We start from the raw sequence: 16,703 nt of genomic DNA, 5'->3' as shown, positions 1-16,703 counted from the left end.
ACCTGCCGTGCCTAGAGTATGGTGATATCTTTGGGGAAGCCCATGGTAGACTGACCAAGGCCAGCCAAAACACATGCTTCTTCTCTGACTCCCTGCAGAGTTGAAGGCTAGTAGTTCCCCCAACACACCACCCTCTCTGTGTTGACAAGGTAAGCCATCCACCCAGTACCCCAAAACATAGAGACCTAAAAAAAAATCTTATTTTTGCAGATATCAACTCCTGCATGGGAGCAATGGCTTTTCAGCCATTGTTATCAATGTACAGTTTTCTGTTTTATTTCCACGAACACATTCTGACATAGAACCCTGAATAGAAATAAACTAGAGAAAGCTGGTTCTGCATTCGTTGAAATGGGAGGCCTTAGAAACTGGCCTGATGTAGCTGTAGCCCCTTCCCCTAGAGCTTCCTGGGTCTCCGAGGAGGCCCGTCTTAGTGCTCCAAACTATAACAGTCTTGGTAAAGTTAGTAACTTTTAACATTCTTTAACATAACTATAAAAGGAGCCTCATGTATAATTGTTCTCAATATTCACGGTATCGAAGGCTTTCTTCTCACCACATTTGTGTTATAATCCCACATAGAAATTCTTCCAGTTTCCCCTATAGACACCTTCATCTTGTCACACACAAAGCCTGAAAACTCTATTGCACAAAACACGTGTTTACACCACCACTTTCCAAAGATCTCCAGACCCAAGTAAAATGGCAAAACAACAACAACAAAGAAAAACACAAAACAGTTGTATTTAGGGACTGTATTTGTGACAGCCTCTCCAGATTCAGGGGTGTGGCCGGGGCTCCTTAGTTTCCTGCAACCAACAGGGAACGTGGCAAAGAGAATGATGCTGGCACATCAGCTCATTTGAACTATTTGATGTTGGAATTGTGCTTGAGGTACTCCATGTATTTCTTCTGGAATGCGCTGCTGTACAAAACCCATGATGGGACAAGGCTCAGGAAGCTCCGCTTCAATAGACAAAAACATGGGTATTGGGGGTGAAAGATGAGCAAGCACGTTAGAAGGAAACATCTCAGTGTATATTCATCATCTTTAAAAATATTTTTCTGACTCCTAAACTTAAATCACAAAATCTTTTAGGCCTGTGCTAAAATTTCAAGGTCTTATGACCCTTTCTCAGCAAACAAGTTTTCTCAGAAACCAAAACAGTCACTTGTAGAACCAGCCCTGAGGAAATCTAAATTAAGAGAACTCTGTCCCGCATTAACACCCTACCCACCTTTCTCCTTCTTTTCAAACGCACTTCCTCATCCTAGTGCTCAATCTCCCGGTGTCTTTGTGTTCTTTCTACCAAGCTTTTATTAAAATGAGATTCCAGAAAACAATCAGAAATGCTTTTACCACCTGGCACCATGCCTGAGTCATAGTAGGCACTAAGTAGATACATGAATGCATCGATGAGTCCATGAACAAAAGTCAGACACAGCAAAGTATAAATCACCAACATTGAGCATTTGCGTAGAAAAGCAGAACTGGGGGGAGTCATAGAGGGGAGCTTCAAGTCAAGGCAGGAAGGCTTAGCTGGATGCACACATCAGGCAGTAGGCACAGGCATTAGAAGACCTCTTGCCCTCAAACTATATCCATGTCCTGCAAGACGTCCCTCTGGGCCCCAGAAATAATGTTTGTTCACGGTGTAATCCTGTGCCTCCATCATTCCTCAGCCTACCCATTCCCCACTGAACAACAGGATTTCAACCAGAGAGAAATGTGATCTTTCCGGGGAGTGTTCCCATTCTTCAGGCAGCTCAGATTCTCAGACTATTGTGCTCATTGAGATATTTCAAAGCAAGGGACAAAAGAAGGCTTCTGGAGGAACAAATAGAACCCTTCATCCACTAGCCAAGTCAATGAGTGAATACAACTTTTTCCTTAGGAACCTTATTTTTCTCCCCTTTAGAGCTTTTTAATATCACAGCAAAATCAAGCCCTTTCATTAGCCTTAAGCTAAATGTTTTGACGTAGTGAAGTCAGCCATAAAGGAAATAAATTAAAATTCCAGGGCCCTAGAAAATGTTGTAGAAGTTCCCTTCTTCCATCTCCACTGTTATCTACCTCCTCCCAACCTAGAAGGATGGTGTGGAAGAAACCAGGAAAAGCATGGTATTGGACAAAGGGGGACTTAAACCCTAGCTTCACCATTACCAGGCAAGTGGCCTTGGGCGTCTGATCTAGCTCTGATTTTCAGTTTCCTCAACTGTAAAACAGGAACCAAATGACCTGTCTTAGAAGATGATTAGGAGAATGCAAGTTGGTGCAGCCACTTTGGAGAACAGTGTGGAGATTCCTCAAGAAATTAAAAATAGAGCTTCCCTATGCAATTGCACTACTGAGTATTTACCCCAAAGATACAGATCTGAAAAGAAGGGCCATCTGTACTCCAATATTTAGAGCAGCAATGGCCACGGTCACCAAACTGTGGAAAGAACCAAGATGCCTTTCAACAGACGAATGGATAAGGAAGATGTGGTCCATATACACTATGGGATATTATGCCTCCATCAGAAAGGATGAATACCCAACTTTTGTAGCAACATGGACGGGACTGGAAGAGATTATGCTGAGTGAAATAAGTCAAGCAGAGAGAGTCAAGTATCATACGGTTTCACTTATTTGTGGAGCATAACAAATAGCATGGAGGACGTGGGGAGATAGAGAGGAGAAGGGAGTTGGGGGAAATTGGAAGAGGAGGTGAACTATGAGAGACTATGGACTCTGAAAAACAGTCTGAGGAGTTTAAAGGGTGGGAGGTTGGGGGAACCAGGTGGTGGGTATTAGAGAGGGCACGAATTGCATGGAGCACTGGGTGTGGTGCAAAAACAATGAATACTGTTATACTGAAAATAAATATAAATAAATAAAGAAAAGAAAAAGAAGAAGAAGATGATTAGGAGGATTAAGAGCAGTAACCCTGAGAACCACAAGGACTCTACATCAGAGGCTCCGTTCCAGGCCCAGTTGCTGTTCTAAAACTCCCCGGGAGTGAAGAGCATGCTCTCTTTGTTTTGCCTTTTTTGTAACAGAAGTTTTGCTTGTTTACCAGCCAATTCTATCTGATTGCTCAAACTTCAGACTCAATGATTTTTCTAAATTCCAGCAAACTTCAAATCGGCCTTAATGGCTTTAATGATTTGCGTGTTCTCTTTTGCTTTCTCTTTTGCTTCAGTAGGCACAAAGACTCTTTTGCCTAGTCTGTTCTGGGCATCTATTTGCCACAGGAGAGTTAATTTGACACATAAGAAATCAAAAGAGAAAAGGCAAAAATTTTTCCAACTTTCGACATCCAGAATTGCTTTGTGTAGCAAGACGATAACCTTGCAAGATGGGCTATGGTCTCAAGAAAACATTTTCTAAATGCTGATGGGTTCCATTTAAGACATCAATATCCTAGAGGATGTGTATCCTTCTATATGTGGGCCTAGGCTGGGTGGAGGGTGGGGGGCCCAGGGAATTCAGGTGAAGAATATGAACATGTGACAAATAAGTTAGGGGAGCACTGAGGGCAAAGGAGAATATTGCCCCCATTCTTTGGGAGTGCAACCCCAGAACATTATCTCAGTGTGGCAAGAGAGGAGCTGACATTTCCCTTTCCAGCATCAGCCAAGTCCATGTTGATGCTGATACAGCAGAGAGAGCAAAAGGGCCTTTATGAACCAAAGATCCAGATGGCCCATGGGCCTGTGGCTACATGGGGGAAGTAGCAGAGATTCAGGGCTCTGAAGTCCTCAGTACCTGGGAGTTCACTGGCCAAGCCAAATGGATAGAAAGGGTCATTGGTCCCCACAGCACAGGGGCACAAGCACCAGGTAGATGTGGAGCAACAACTACACTTAAGGACCAGCAGGAGATCGTGAGCAGTCTTCCCCACCGATATCATCTTAGTGAGAGAGGCAAGAGAAAGGCATGCTCCCAGAAAGGCTCAATGCTTTAACTAATGGACAAAAAGCACGTTTGCTTAATATCCAATTTAGATTCCTAGATCAAACTCAATTAAAACTCAATGGACTTCCCATTAATTTGTTTTCCTGCCATGCGGCAAGTAGTAACCTGGAGAAAGACCGGATCAGCAACAGGCAAAATCAAGATCTTACGTTCTTTCTGCATGTCCCCTTTGTAGTGTGTGTTAAATTGGTGATTCTGCACACTGTTGAGGTTCTACAGTAAAAATAGCAAGCGATCCTCCAAGACAACTCTGTGACTCTTGTAGAGTCACCAGAAGTCTCAGGGGGTAACTGAATGCTTGGGAAGATTTCATGTATTCCTTCTAGCACCCGAGAGAGAAAGAGAGAGGGGAGAAACCTAATTCCCATGAGGAAGGCCCATGAGGCCGAGGAGAAAGTTGACATATGAAGGGAAAGTAAAGATGTCTAGAAATTTTTGGTGACACTGGAAACAGAACCACCCTGACTGTGTTTGTGTATCAGCGTGCAAAAGTCAAGTCTACCTTTGTTTCATGCCTGTGGCTGCTTCTAAAAGCAGCCCAGGGATGCCAAGAATTCCTCGAGCCATATGCCACCAAATCTTACTTCCAGATTCAACAGAGTCCATGTTGTGCTAGAACCAGCTTGTACTTGCTCTCAGGAACCAACTATGCACATGCCTAAATTCAGGGGCAGTGACAACACAATGGGAGCTTCTAATCAGGCACGAGGGGAGTATTTAAACCATGGAAATCAGCAAACCCTACAAATCAAAGTGTTTGGGGTTTTTTCCTGGAGAGCCAGGTATTAAAACATTTCTCAACACCAGAGAAGACCTGCAGCACCCAGCCCCACCCAGGGAAGTTCCCTGGGTCTTTGGTCTGCCCTTCCCGAGAGTTCAGGAAGCCACCTTCCTTTCTGAGGAAAGAGGTGAGGGTGAGCCAAGGGTGATATCTGTCTATCTGGGGATCATCTCTGGGCTGAGCTCCCAGGCCTGCAGCTTTCCCCCATTGCCACATATTTCTAGCTAACTATGTGACTGCTTAGCTGAACAGCCTCTGACAGCGCAATCCTTCTCATGATTCACAATCATGACATAATTCATGAGAGGACAGGGCTGGCCGCTCCAGTAGCAAAGAAGAGCTCTGCCGGGGACCACCGGCACACCTGCCTCCTATGCTTTGAGAAAGAAGCCCTCAGTTACCAAGAGTTCGTGGGTGAGGCAGCCACAGGTTTCATCTCCAATAGTGACATAATTCAGTGACTCTTGAACAAACTCATCAGCAGTCTTGGTTACCATGTTGGTGTGTAGATGCTTCGTCATTGGGGTTGAAACAGCGTATGGGGTCAGCACCTACAATGGGGAATAAAGGCCATAACACAGGAGCCATCTGTCTACCAATGAGAAATAAACCTCCAGTCTAACTCTTCCTTTGTTTTCCAGCTCTGCTTTCTTATAAGGAGTCACAGAATCTCCGCTGACAACAGTGCACTGGAAAGGCAGAGAACTGGCACAGAGCTGTGAATCAGAAAAACTGGTTTCTGGTTTATCACTAATGCAGAAGTCTGCTGGTTCAAATGTACACAGGATGACTGAGAACATGAATTCTCTCTTAGAACACTGTGGCCAGACTAACAATAAAAATGCAGGACAGTTAAAAGTGAAATCCAGATAATCAAGGGAAAAAAACTTCAGTGTAATATGTCCCAAGTATTGCATGGGATATACTGATACTAAAAAAAAAAAAAAAATGTTATTGTCTGAAATTCAAATGGAACTGAACGTCCTGTACTTTATCTGGCAACTTTAAGCAAGAAGCTTCTTTCTAATACATACAGCCAAAGCTGGAGCCATTTAAAGCACTTTGGATTCCCACTTTCACACTTCAGTGAGGAGCCAGGAGTGACACATTCCTGATCATCTTTCCTGTTGTGCTAAGAAAAATAAGCAGTTACACACTGCAGCCTGCAGAGCCGACACCATCAGTATGTACAGCCATCATTTTAAAGATTTAGCTGTGAGTGTGCCTTTTTCATTCCTAATAGTCGATCATAAAACTTCTTCCCAAACAGGAACAAAAAATGTCTGCAAATTGTTTACTCCAGGTTCCAGAAAGCACTTCGCTCTAACGATGCTGCCGAACCAAGCCCATGCATGTCACTGACACCGTGAGACTACCAATGGCTGTGACAACCCAGCCCGGCTGACAGTTGGGACAAGGTCATCTCCACGATGACCATGGGCCTTGCCAGGTGAAAGAGGAAGCCAAGTGCCTCTTCCCCAGCTGCTCAAGAACCACTGCGTGGGGTCTTCGTGGCCCATCACAGATGACCAGCTCCCAAAGTACCCCAACCTCTACCCACTGCCTTGTTCCCACTCAGATCGATTGCTCAGTTTTCTTTTGTTTCCTCTCACAATTCCTCCCACCTAAGCCCTTCTCCTGTACCTGGGTCAGCGAGTAAAGGGTGGTTAGACAAGACCCCAATTTCTGTCCTGGGGCAGGGCCCACTCACCCTGCCCCAGTTCCTTCTCCAGGGCATGGGTGAGGACAGCAGCAGGCAGCACAAGGGTGGCTCAGTTGCCTCGGTGATGGTCCCAGGAGCTTCCGGGGTGTCCTCCAGACACTCCCTCCTAACCATGTCTGCCCAGCCAGACCTGCAGGAGGCGGAGACCCCAGCTCCCTGGAGCACCACAGTTCCTGTGCCAAGGACCCAGAGCAGATGACCTCACCTGGATGATGACTCCTTTCCTTTTATATTCTGCTTGCAGTGCCTTGGAAAACGTGCACACAAAAGCCTGGAGCAAGAAGGAAAACACACCTAAGGGGAGAGCCTCCTTTGTCATGGAGGCAACTTACTCAGCTTTCAAAGGGCACTGCAGGGAGCCTACTTGCTTGACCTTAAAAGGCAGCATTTTGTCTGATGGGAGTTAGGACTTTGTTTCTTGGCCTGGGCAAAACTCCCTTGATAAACAGGAACATACATTTTAGGATCAATACATGCCGAGGGCCACGGCAAACAGGTGATCCTACCCAGGGAGAGCTCCCCCTTGTCTCCTGGCCTGGGAACATCCCCTCCTCTGAGGGTTTGTTTTTAGGACTAGGGCATGGAGACATCTGGCCAGGCTCCTAGGACAGAAGAAATCTCTAGTGTTATTTGCCAGCAGCGAGAGAGCAGGGCTCCGGGCAAGGAGATGAGTGGGGCTGGAGTCCCACGGGGCCTGCCCCTCTCCCACTGTATTGCTGCAGGGTTCCATCGGCCCAGGGGCTGTGCCTTTTTCTAATCTGCACCCAAACATCTGGTGACAGGCCCTGGACAATCTGTCCATCAGCTTGCCAGATGATCCAACATCAGAGGAAAATGCCAAGTGGGAGAAACAAGAGAAAGAAGGAGAAGGAAGCTTGGGCCATGTGTTGTCACTCACCTTGGAAGCCGAATACATGGAGTAGAGAGGCCAGGGAAAGAGGGCCACCCCGGAAGAAATGTTCAAGATAAGACCTTTCTGCCTAAAACACAAAGAAGTAAAGTTCTGAATGGTCTGTTGCCTGATGGCACATACCACAAGAGAAAGAGAAAGCAAAGGGGCTCCTGTGATTTCACTGGAGAAGTCCATCCTCTCTAGGCTTCCACGTGAAAGATGAGTTCTGCTCCCCAGAACTGTGAGTGGCGCTTCCCCATGGCCTGGATAACGACACCAAGCAAGGACTCAGCAGTCAGTTGACATCAAGGGCTGGTGACTGGAAACAGGGGTTCTGCTTCAACAGAGGTCCCCTCCAAAATGCCGAGGGCCAATTCAGATCAGACGTGACTCAAGGGACCCTTCTTTATCAAATGTGACTACATGAGCTCAAGGTCCCTTTTAACTTCTAAAGATGACGCACACCGGGACAGATGTCAAATGCAGAATCCTGTCTGGGGCGGAATTTGACAGTCCATCCTCTGCTCACACAGGAACCCTCGTACGAGTCTCCAGGGTCCTTACTTAATCGTTTTGAAATTTGGTAACTTTAATCCTTCCCAAATAGAAAAGTTCAATCTGGAAAAACCAAGCAACTGCAAATTAGACCATAAGGCCAAGCCCCTTCTTCCTCTAGGGAAGATAAAACTATCAACCATTCGCATTTAATGAATACCACGTGAGAAAATTCAGTTCCCTAAAGGGTGTTGTAATAGGATAATAAAACCATGGACTAAATAGAGACACTGATAGGTGGTGATTTTTACTACTAAATTTGAGTAATAACAAGAGATAGCCTTGATCTCAGGCCAACCTCTGAAGTTTCTTTTATGTTCAACATGAGTTAATGTTTTTAATAAAATGTGTGCTGAAATGGCTCTTCTCTTCCTCCAGTAGATGCTACACGTGACCTTCAAATACACTTATCTGTTTGCAAAGTTGGCCTGGTCCAGAAAGTTACAATTTCTCCTGCAATCTCCATGTCCTTCATGGAGTTTTAACATTGGTTAAAGCTGCAGACAGATGAAGCCTATCCATCCACCCCCTTTACCCCATCCCAAGTCCCCAGGTCAGCTAACCGCCAGGCCAGGGAGGCTGTGCTGTTCTGTGCTTTTTCAAAAGAAGACCTTACCTTGATTCCATGTGTTTCAGAATTAGCTGTGTCATCTATAAGAGAAGGGGTAGAGTTAAGCCCTCTGAAAGGAGCTCAGTATCCAGTGGGTGGGGCTTAGGGAAGCAGGTCCTGGAGGAAGCCAGATAATGAGCTTAATCTCTCAGGTGGCCTTGAAATTCTGCTGACACTTGTTGGAGGTAATTCTGACAACACTAGAGTCTGAAAAAAACTAAAGGTGATCTAGACAAACAGCAAACCATTAGAGGTCTCTGGTTTCTTCCCCCCATAAAGTGAACATCTTCCTGGAAAATGTGGGCAGTGTAAAATTATGGAAATTGGCTTCTGGCCATGAGATCACCGCTGAGGTTCCCCAGATACTCTTCATTCTGGGAGACAGGCATAAGCAGGTTGGCCATCATAAACCTCACCCATGAGTTTGAAGTAGGGGGACATCAGGAAGTCTACCCAGTGTCCACGAACAATACACATACAAGGCACGGGCTAGACATCTCAATCCAACCGGAGCTTGCAGGTGGTCTGTGAAATAGCTCCATAGACAGACCATGTCTGTCTATCTGTTAGAATGACAGCATTGTGGAGAAGTGCTTTCCCTGTCCCAACTTGCTGGCCCCGGAAGACGTCTTCCCGACCAGTTCTGGAAATTAAATAGCCCATTAAAAAAGCATTTCTTTTTTTTTTTTAATTTTATTTATTTATTTGACAGAGATCACAAGTAGGCAGAGAGGCAGGCAGAGAGAGAGAGGAGGAAGCAGGCTCCCTGCTAAGCAGAGAGCCCGATGTGGGGCTCGATCCCAGGACCCTGGGATCATGACCTGAGCTGAAGGCAGAGGCTTTAACCCACTGAGCCACCCAGGTGCTCCTAAAAGAGCATTTCATTCATAATTACAAAGTACCCCTTTGAAGAATTAAGGAAGAGGCAAACCCACACAGCGAAATGTTCTCAAAAGGACAAGTGAGCAGCATCAGGCCTTGTCTCAGGAGCAGGTTTGAGGAGAAAGGATCCAAACACATGGGGAGGGCAGAAAAATAAAGGAGGCTAAAGACCAGAAGACAAATTTTACCTATTTTTCTGTGTTGTCTGGGGGTCCTGCAGGAGTGCCCTAAAGTGGGCTCTGTCCCTGCCATTGCCCCTATATCATGGGCCAGGCCTTAAGCCCAAACCTGGGGACCTCCAGATAATGTTTCCACGGCCTTGGAGCAGCAGTGGGGAATGGACTGGCAAGAGTCTACCTCCTGAAATACTGGGTTTGGAGGGAGGGGGAGAAGCATGAGAAGTAGATCCTGCCGTTACCTTACCCTTGGTTCTGCCCACCTCATGAAGGGCACTAAGGGAGCGTGGTTGGACAGCACCAGCATTTCCTCAAAACCTCCTAACTGAATTCCCTAGTCTTACCTAACAAATGATCCCAGCAGAGAGAAAACATTGGACTTTGTGTGTCTCTCTCTGTCTCAAATCTCCCAAAATTTATTCTCTTACCCAAACTTCCCTTTGCCCACAAACTCATTCCTGCATCTCGGCCCTTGACAGAGAGCTCTACTATTTCCAGATGGCTCCTTTGGGGTAACTAAGAGATACTAGTCATGGTTCCAACCATCATGGCCAGCTGAGGCATGATGTACTTAAAAAGCTAATCTTCAATTAGTTTTCTTCCCTATTTAAGGAAATTTGTGCCTACTTGTATATATATATATATATATATGTATATATATATATATGTATAAAAAATTTATATGTATATATACATATAAATTTTTTTTAACACGTCAAAGCAATTCTCTGCTAAGGGGTCAGAGGGTTGTCAAATACATTTGGGAAACCCTGTGACCAAATGGATCAAGCCTGAAAGATCAATGTGTAAAATAACAGGAAAGTTTTCAGTAGTAAGGCAGCAGACAACAGTTGGACGTATAAAACTTATAATTACATCAGCTCGGGTTTTAAAAAACTATCGATTGCTCAGCATAAAAAGAATGTATGTACCAATAAAAGCTGAGCAGGAAACTATACAATATCAATATCCTTACAGAAGAATGACCAACGATCAACTCAACTTACCCACCTAAAAATAATTTTATGTGGTTGGTTCAGCACCCATCCTTGTTTCGATAGCATTCTGTTTTCCTTTGGGAAACCAGTCCTCTTCTGCCAGGCCAAGCTATAAAAATGAGACCTACTGCTCCCTAACTGGGGTCCCAGCACCACCAAACCAGGGATCATACCTGATTGGCTATTGTGAATCAGAGTGGTCACAAGGACAGCCATGCACAGTTGTGAATTTTGTATACTGAACAAGGTGTCCAGCTGTGGGAGTCACTGTAAGCTGAAAGCACAGGGTTCACTCACAGGCAGTTAGAATGTCTCTCCCCACTCAAAGGAAAGGAAAACATCGTGTTCACCCAAAAGCCTCATTTATCCTAAGCAGCACCTTTTTCCAAATTGTCTGCCCAGAGGGGGTGCCTTTGTCTATTCATTCAAAGGCACAATATAGAACCCTTTTGTAACAACCATGCCTATAAATGTTGATACACTTGACTCAAATCAAAGAACCTGAGTTCTGAATGGCACCTGACACATCCCTTAATCCAACACTCTTTCGGGATGCCTGGGTAGCTCAGTCGTTAAACATCAGGTCCTGATCCCAGGGTCCTAGGGATGGAGCCCTGCATTGGGCTCCATCCTCAGCAAGAAGCCTGTTTCTCCCTCTCCCTCTCCCCCTGCTTATGTTCCCTTTCTCACTGTCTCTCTGTAAAATAAATAAATAAAATCTTTTTTTTTTTTAATCCAACATTCTTCAATAGCAGATGAAGAACCTGAAGCTCAAGGGAGTTACGCAGCAATACTGTCCAACTAACTAGTGGTTGAGATGAGATCAGAATACACACAAACTTGAGTTTCCCTTCAACAAATATTTATTGAACATCAAAAGTCCAGAAAATCCAAACCAGGCCTTCTGTCATTTTTCCAAACCGAGTGAGCTTTCCACTATTAACAAAGACTGAAACCAGAGGAATGTATTTGTTTTGTTTTGTTTTGTTTTTTCAAGTTGCCTTGTTATCCTGAATAAGTTTCAGTGTCATCAGGCCTGCTTTGTTCCGACATGTGACAAAACTGGAAGCAAAAATAAGATCCAGATACTCTGGAGAATAAATTTATCACTATATTTTCTTGATGAAAACAGAGTAAGGTAATTAAAAGACCACTACTGGCTTCTCAATCAAGTGCAGTTCAATGTCAAAGTCATCTGCAGGGAAGAAAAAAATTCTACCAAGTTGCTGGATTTCAACAGCTACTACAATCTTAAGGCATTTAGCATAGTATATTGGCTACTTACCTTCACTACTGAGGTGATGTTACAGTGGATGACATTCTGTAATAAATAATCACAAACACGAATTAGCCGGAGGATTGGAGAAATTCTCTTGAGAAGCAGTCAGTGTTTAAGAAGTGGACAAAGTGGTCTATAGCCATACCATCCTGAACGCACCCGATCTCGTCTGATCTCAGAAGAAGGGGACAAAGTGGGCCCAAGTGTGTGTCTGCGCAGTGCCCCCAGCAACAGGTAAACATCTGATAGCTCGTGGGATTCTAGAAGAATGTGATCTTGAATAGAAGCAAATTAATTCCTTCAAAATTGGGGGATTTTCCTTCAAAACATGGTATTTCAAAGGAAAACATGGAGGAAGCAAGGTTAGTCTATGTGGGCCCAAAAGACAATAACACAGAGAATAGAAAGGTGAAAGGTCATATAAAGTAGAGGTTCTGGGCTACAAGATGCCAGAGAGAGAAACTACTGGAATCACCCAGGACAGACAGAAAGGAAAGGAGAGACAGATAGAAGCCAGCACTAATGTAGTCATAAAAAGGGAAAGAAAAGCAAGCATAGAGGCTGCTTAATGGAGATACACAGACTTGTGCCAGGAACAGGGAGTTAAAAGGGGTTAGACATGAGGCAAGGAGGGGAATTTTGCAAGGACATGCCAAGCAGGGTGGCGTTATTGGTCCATGCAGGAGACTTGGGGCTTAAGTAGGACCAGGGGAACAGCATGGCAGCCTGTTTAGAATGGGTATAATAACTCCATGATTTCAAAAGTCAGGGCCTGGATAAGAGTCTTCCAATAGTGCTTTCAAGGACTGTTAAAAGCACACTCAGTGCACTCACACCCCACAGTGGCAGCCATGGGTCCATCAGGTTCGCCCACTTGCAACATCCCCACACGCAGTTTGTATCACAGACCTTCCCCATGCTGGGAGCCAAAAGAAATCTTATGACCTGGGAAGACAAGAAAGCCAAAGAACTGGCCTTCTCCCACTTACAACCACAGGTGTAAATTTGTGAGCTGACACCAAGCCCCAAAAGATTAAAACAGAACACAGAACCCCAAAAGAATGGGACAGTGGGCAGGTAACTTCTGATATGCAGAGAAGAAGGAAGATGTCTACATTCCAGAAATGGTCATGAAAGATGGTGCCTTCACCTGCGTATCAAACACTAAGGCAAACAGAGAAGCCACAGACATCCATGTGGAATATAGAATTTCAGCCTGACTGTCTTCCAGGGACACTTTCCCAGGCCCTCCTTCATAGGCCCTAGCAATGATGCAGCCCGGGGGAACCAGTCCACACTGAGAGGAAATCGTCCACAGGAAGAGCCCAGGCCTACCTGGATCTCATCTGGTGTATCAAGGAAGTGACTCGGGAGAAGGTTTGGAAGCATTCCAACATTGTTGACTGATAGAACAAAATCAAAAGATGTCAGAAAAGCCGGTAGCAAAAGTTTCTTAAAAGTGTTAAACATGTTCATATTTAACCCCAGAAGTTCCTTTTCTTGGGAAGTTTTCCTAAGAAAACACATACAGAAAAAAATGTATAGACAAGGCCCTTTTTTGCAACATGATTTCCTAACAGTGAGGAAATTGGAGGGGAAAACAATTGTCCTATAATAGGGAGCATATCAGGAGGGTTGCCAGGCAGCCATCTGGTGGAATGTCGCACGCTTACTCAACCCTGCGACTGCCTAGTTGTTTAAAGACATGGGGGAAACCTTTGTGGTGTATGGTTTTTTTAAAAAAAAGTTACAAAACAGTATGTAAATTTCATTTGTGTATGTGTCTGGAAGGATATATACCAAAACATTATCTCAGGCTATTGGGAATTTAAGAGATTTATAAATCTTGGGGCGCCTGGGTGACTCAGTCGGTTAAGTGACTGCCTTCAGCTCAGGTCACAATCCCAGAGTCCTGGGATCCAGTCCCGTATCAGGCTCCTTGCTCAACACGGAGTCTGCTTTTTCCTCTGCCTGCCGTTCTCCCTGCTTGTGTTCTCTCTCTCTCTGACAAATAAAAAATAAAAGAAATTTATAACTCCTTTATGTGCTCATGTGTTCTTTTTGGTTTTTCTGCAATAATGTGGTTTACACTTTTATTGGTAAAAAATATAATTGTTTTTAAAATTCAACAGGAAATTTAGAAATCACACCTTCCTTCCAAGTACAAGACTTACACTGTGCTCTGTATGTTATAAAATATCTTATCACAGAAAAAATGTTAAATATTATCATTATTATTATCTTGTTTCCAGAATACCAGAGTCAATTCTCAAAAAAGAACCATGCTGACTCAGTATTTCATGAATCAATCACAGCAATGCTAAGCTAATTCTTTAGGAAGGTGTTTCTGAGACTCCTCCTATCTAATGTTCATTTCAGTGGGGGGAAAGAAATCCATTTTCACATTATAAATATGGTTGGGAAGGTTGAAATATCTTCATTTCATCCATTCTAGAGCCATAAATAAATTTTGGCTCTGGAAGAATTGAGCTGTAATAGTCTGTTGAATGCTACAGCTTAAACGACAGTCCTGGGTTAAGTTCAAGTTTACCACAGAAAAACCAAGTATCTCTGAGATCATCACTTCACTGATATCTTACAATCAGCTTTGCATTTTGCAATTTACTTACCTAAAATTCCAATTTCCAAGCCTTTAAGTTTTTCTCTAATATACTCGTAGATGTTGTCTTTGGTAAAGTCTGCTTGTATTATCTTCACACTGCTCCCTGTAGTGCACTCTGCATTGGAGACAACAGTTACTCTTGAATGAAATCCAAATCTGCCCGTTGCTCAAGGACTTCTCCAATGCTTCCTTAATGGGCTAAAAGATTAGTGAGTGGTGGTGTCTGGTGTTTCTAAGAGTTAATACGGTGACAAGTGCATGCACCAAAATAAATGTAATGCAGTGATTCTCAAAGTGGGGTCCATAGGCCCCAGCAACAGCATCATTGGAAACTTGAACTTGAACTAGAAACATGAATCCTCAGGCTCCACCCCAGACCTACTGAACCAGAAACCCTGAGACTAAGGGCCCAGGGCTCTGTTGTTACATGCCCTCCCAGTGACCCTGCTCCGTGCTCAGGCATGAGACCCCCAGTCTAGCGGCTGTAAGGCTATAGTGTGATGTTTTCTCTGTTCAGTGTCGGGTCCCCTCGGCTTAGACAGAGCAATCCTTTGTGTTTGTCTAACACTTTAGCATTTACAAAGCATTTACATACACAGTACCTTTTTTAGTCTTCTCTACAACATTGTACAGTAGATATTATGCCCATTTTCAAGAGGAAGAAACTAAGACTCAGAGAGGCTAGCTTGCCCAAAGACACCCACACCCTGTTCCCTCCATGTCCATGCCGTCTGTTCCATGTAGACTTGGCCTTGTGCAGAAGCTTGCCATGGATATAAAAGCAACAGGTCTTCACCAACTTCTGCCTGCTCAGCTTTGGGGTTAAACTGAGTATTTCTGGGAGAAGCGATCTTCTCCCAGAGGCTTAGTTTGGGAAGTGGAAGGTACTTTCAGTCCAAAGACACTTCTTGGTTTTCAAAAGGACAAAAAAGCCCAACTTAGCATCATTATGAGGGAAATACTGAAGAATGTCTTAGTCCCTGTCATCGTACTTTTGATATTCAGACATGGAACAAAAGCAGGATTCACTACTTGAAGGACACTGGGCCTCCAGCCCCACACCTCCCACATCCATCTCCTGTCCCAAAACTCCTCCAAGGACACAATGCCATTCACTGACAGTCTGTCTCAGTCCTTACAAGTCTTCATAACTGAAGACTCCTTCCTTTGCATTAAGGAGATTCCAAATTACTAAATTAATAATTAATTATTAAGATAAATTATCCAAAGAGGGATATGATAATTATTAACTAAGAACACTTCACAGTGAGTCGTAATAACAAAACATTGCAATAAAAATGCTGCCTCATGGAGTTGTACCATGTATAACCTGCACAGCCACACGTGGCTCAAATCTGTTTTAAAAACTCTGACAACCACCAGTCAGCCTCATCCCTCACTTTCCTGCAAGAAACAGGGCACAGGCATAGGGAAATGAAGTCCCAACCAGATCCTGCTTTTGAAGGGAAGAGCAGAAGCAACAAAGCAGCTGGGACCTCTGGGTCAGCAAACTAACTCTGGAGACAAAGGCAACAGGCCAAAGGAGGTAGTGGACCTATGTGTTCATGAGTCTGTTCCTCCTTCTCCTAGCCCAAGGAATCCCTGCTGCACTATAGTGTCTTATGTCCTGCACTTAACTTTGTCTAATGAGCTCCCCACAGAGGGGTCAATGCCCCAGGCCCCCGGAACAGCCAACCTTAGGAATGCTGATGGAGCCCCTCCAGGCAGGACAAAGCAGACTTGCTTGGTGGGCTCCACAAACGTCTCCCTGATTCCTGGGGGTCACTCACCAATCTCTGTGGCAGTGGCCTGTAGTTTCTTAAGTGTCCGGCTGATGAGTACAACGTTGAGTCCTCGTCTTGCTAGCTGGGAGCGAGGGTGAGAAAACCAGAAAGGAGAAAGATGATAAGCAGATAGGGAAGACTTGTTTGAAAGGTGAGTTGGAGCATCGCTCTCCCATGGTCACAGCATGGTGTGCTTGCTTCTCCTGGGTCTAAATGTGACAAAGGTTTTCTGGCTTATGAGCGAAACCACCACACTGGGCCAACCTATAGGTGACATGACAATAATAATTTAATTTTTGTGTTCAGTAGGTGCCAAGAACTAGTCTAACTGGCTGTTGTCTACAGACTCGCAATCTGAAAGCCCTCTCGTCAGAGACGTCTGGGGTCAGATGTGTGCTGGAAGTCAACATGTGGAAGATGTTATACCACAGTTTAGATA

The 16,703-nt window shown here is 44.4% G+C and overlaps 1 protein-coding gene across 2 annotated transcripts in view; it reads right to left on the bottom strand.

The window, feature by feature from the left end:
* Positions 1–721: 721 nt before the first annotated feature.
* The window catches only part of HSD17B3 (hydroxysteroid 17-beta dehydrogenase 3), a 39,778-nt gene continuing 23,796 nt past the window's right edge, over positions 722–16,703 (bottom strand). For both annotated transcript variants that reach the window (XM_059142949.1, XM_059142950.1), the window contains 9 exons: positions 16,271–16,346; positions 14,488–14,595; positions 13,193–13,260; positions 11,864–11,899; positions 8,529–8,563; positions 7,364–7,445; positions 6,671–6,736; positions 5,144–5,293; positions 722–966 (listed from right to left, as the gene is read on the bottom strand). In XM_059142949.1, the coding sequence (XP_058998932.1) occupies positions 868–966; positions 5,144–5,293; positions 6,671–6,736; positions 7,364–7,445; positions 8,529–8,563; positions 11,864–11,899; positions 13,193–13,260; positions 14,488–14,595; positions 16,271–16,346 (720 nt within the window). In that variant the 3' untranslated portion in view covers positions 722–867. The remainder of the gene's footprint in view (positions 967–5,143; positions 5,294–6,670; positions 6,737–7,363; positions 7,446–8,528; positions 8,564–11,863; positions 11,900–13,192; positions 13,261–14,487; positions 14,596–16,270; positions 16,347–16,703) is intronic.

This window comes from Mustela lutreola, chromosome 12, assembly GCF_030435805.1.
Source record: "Mustela lutreola isolate mMusLut2 chromosome 12, mMusLut2.pri, whole genome shotgun sequence".
NCBI lineage: Eukaryota > Metazoa > Chordata > Mammalia > Carnivora > Mustelidae > Mustela > Mustela lutreola.
The sequence above is the reverse complement of the archived record's forward strand: the minus strand, read 5'-3'. Positions and strand labels throughout refer to the sequence as shown.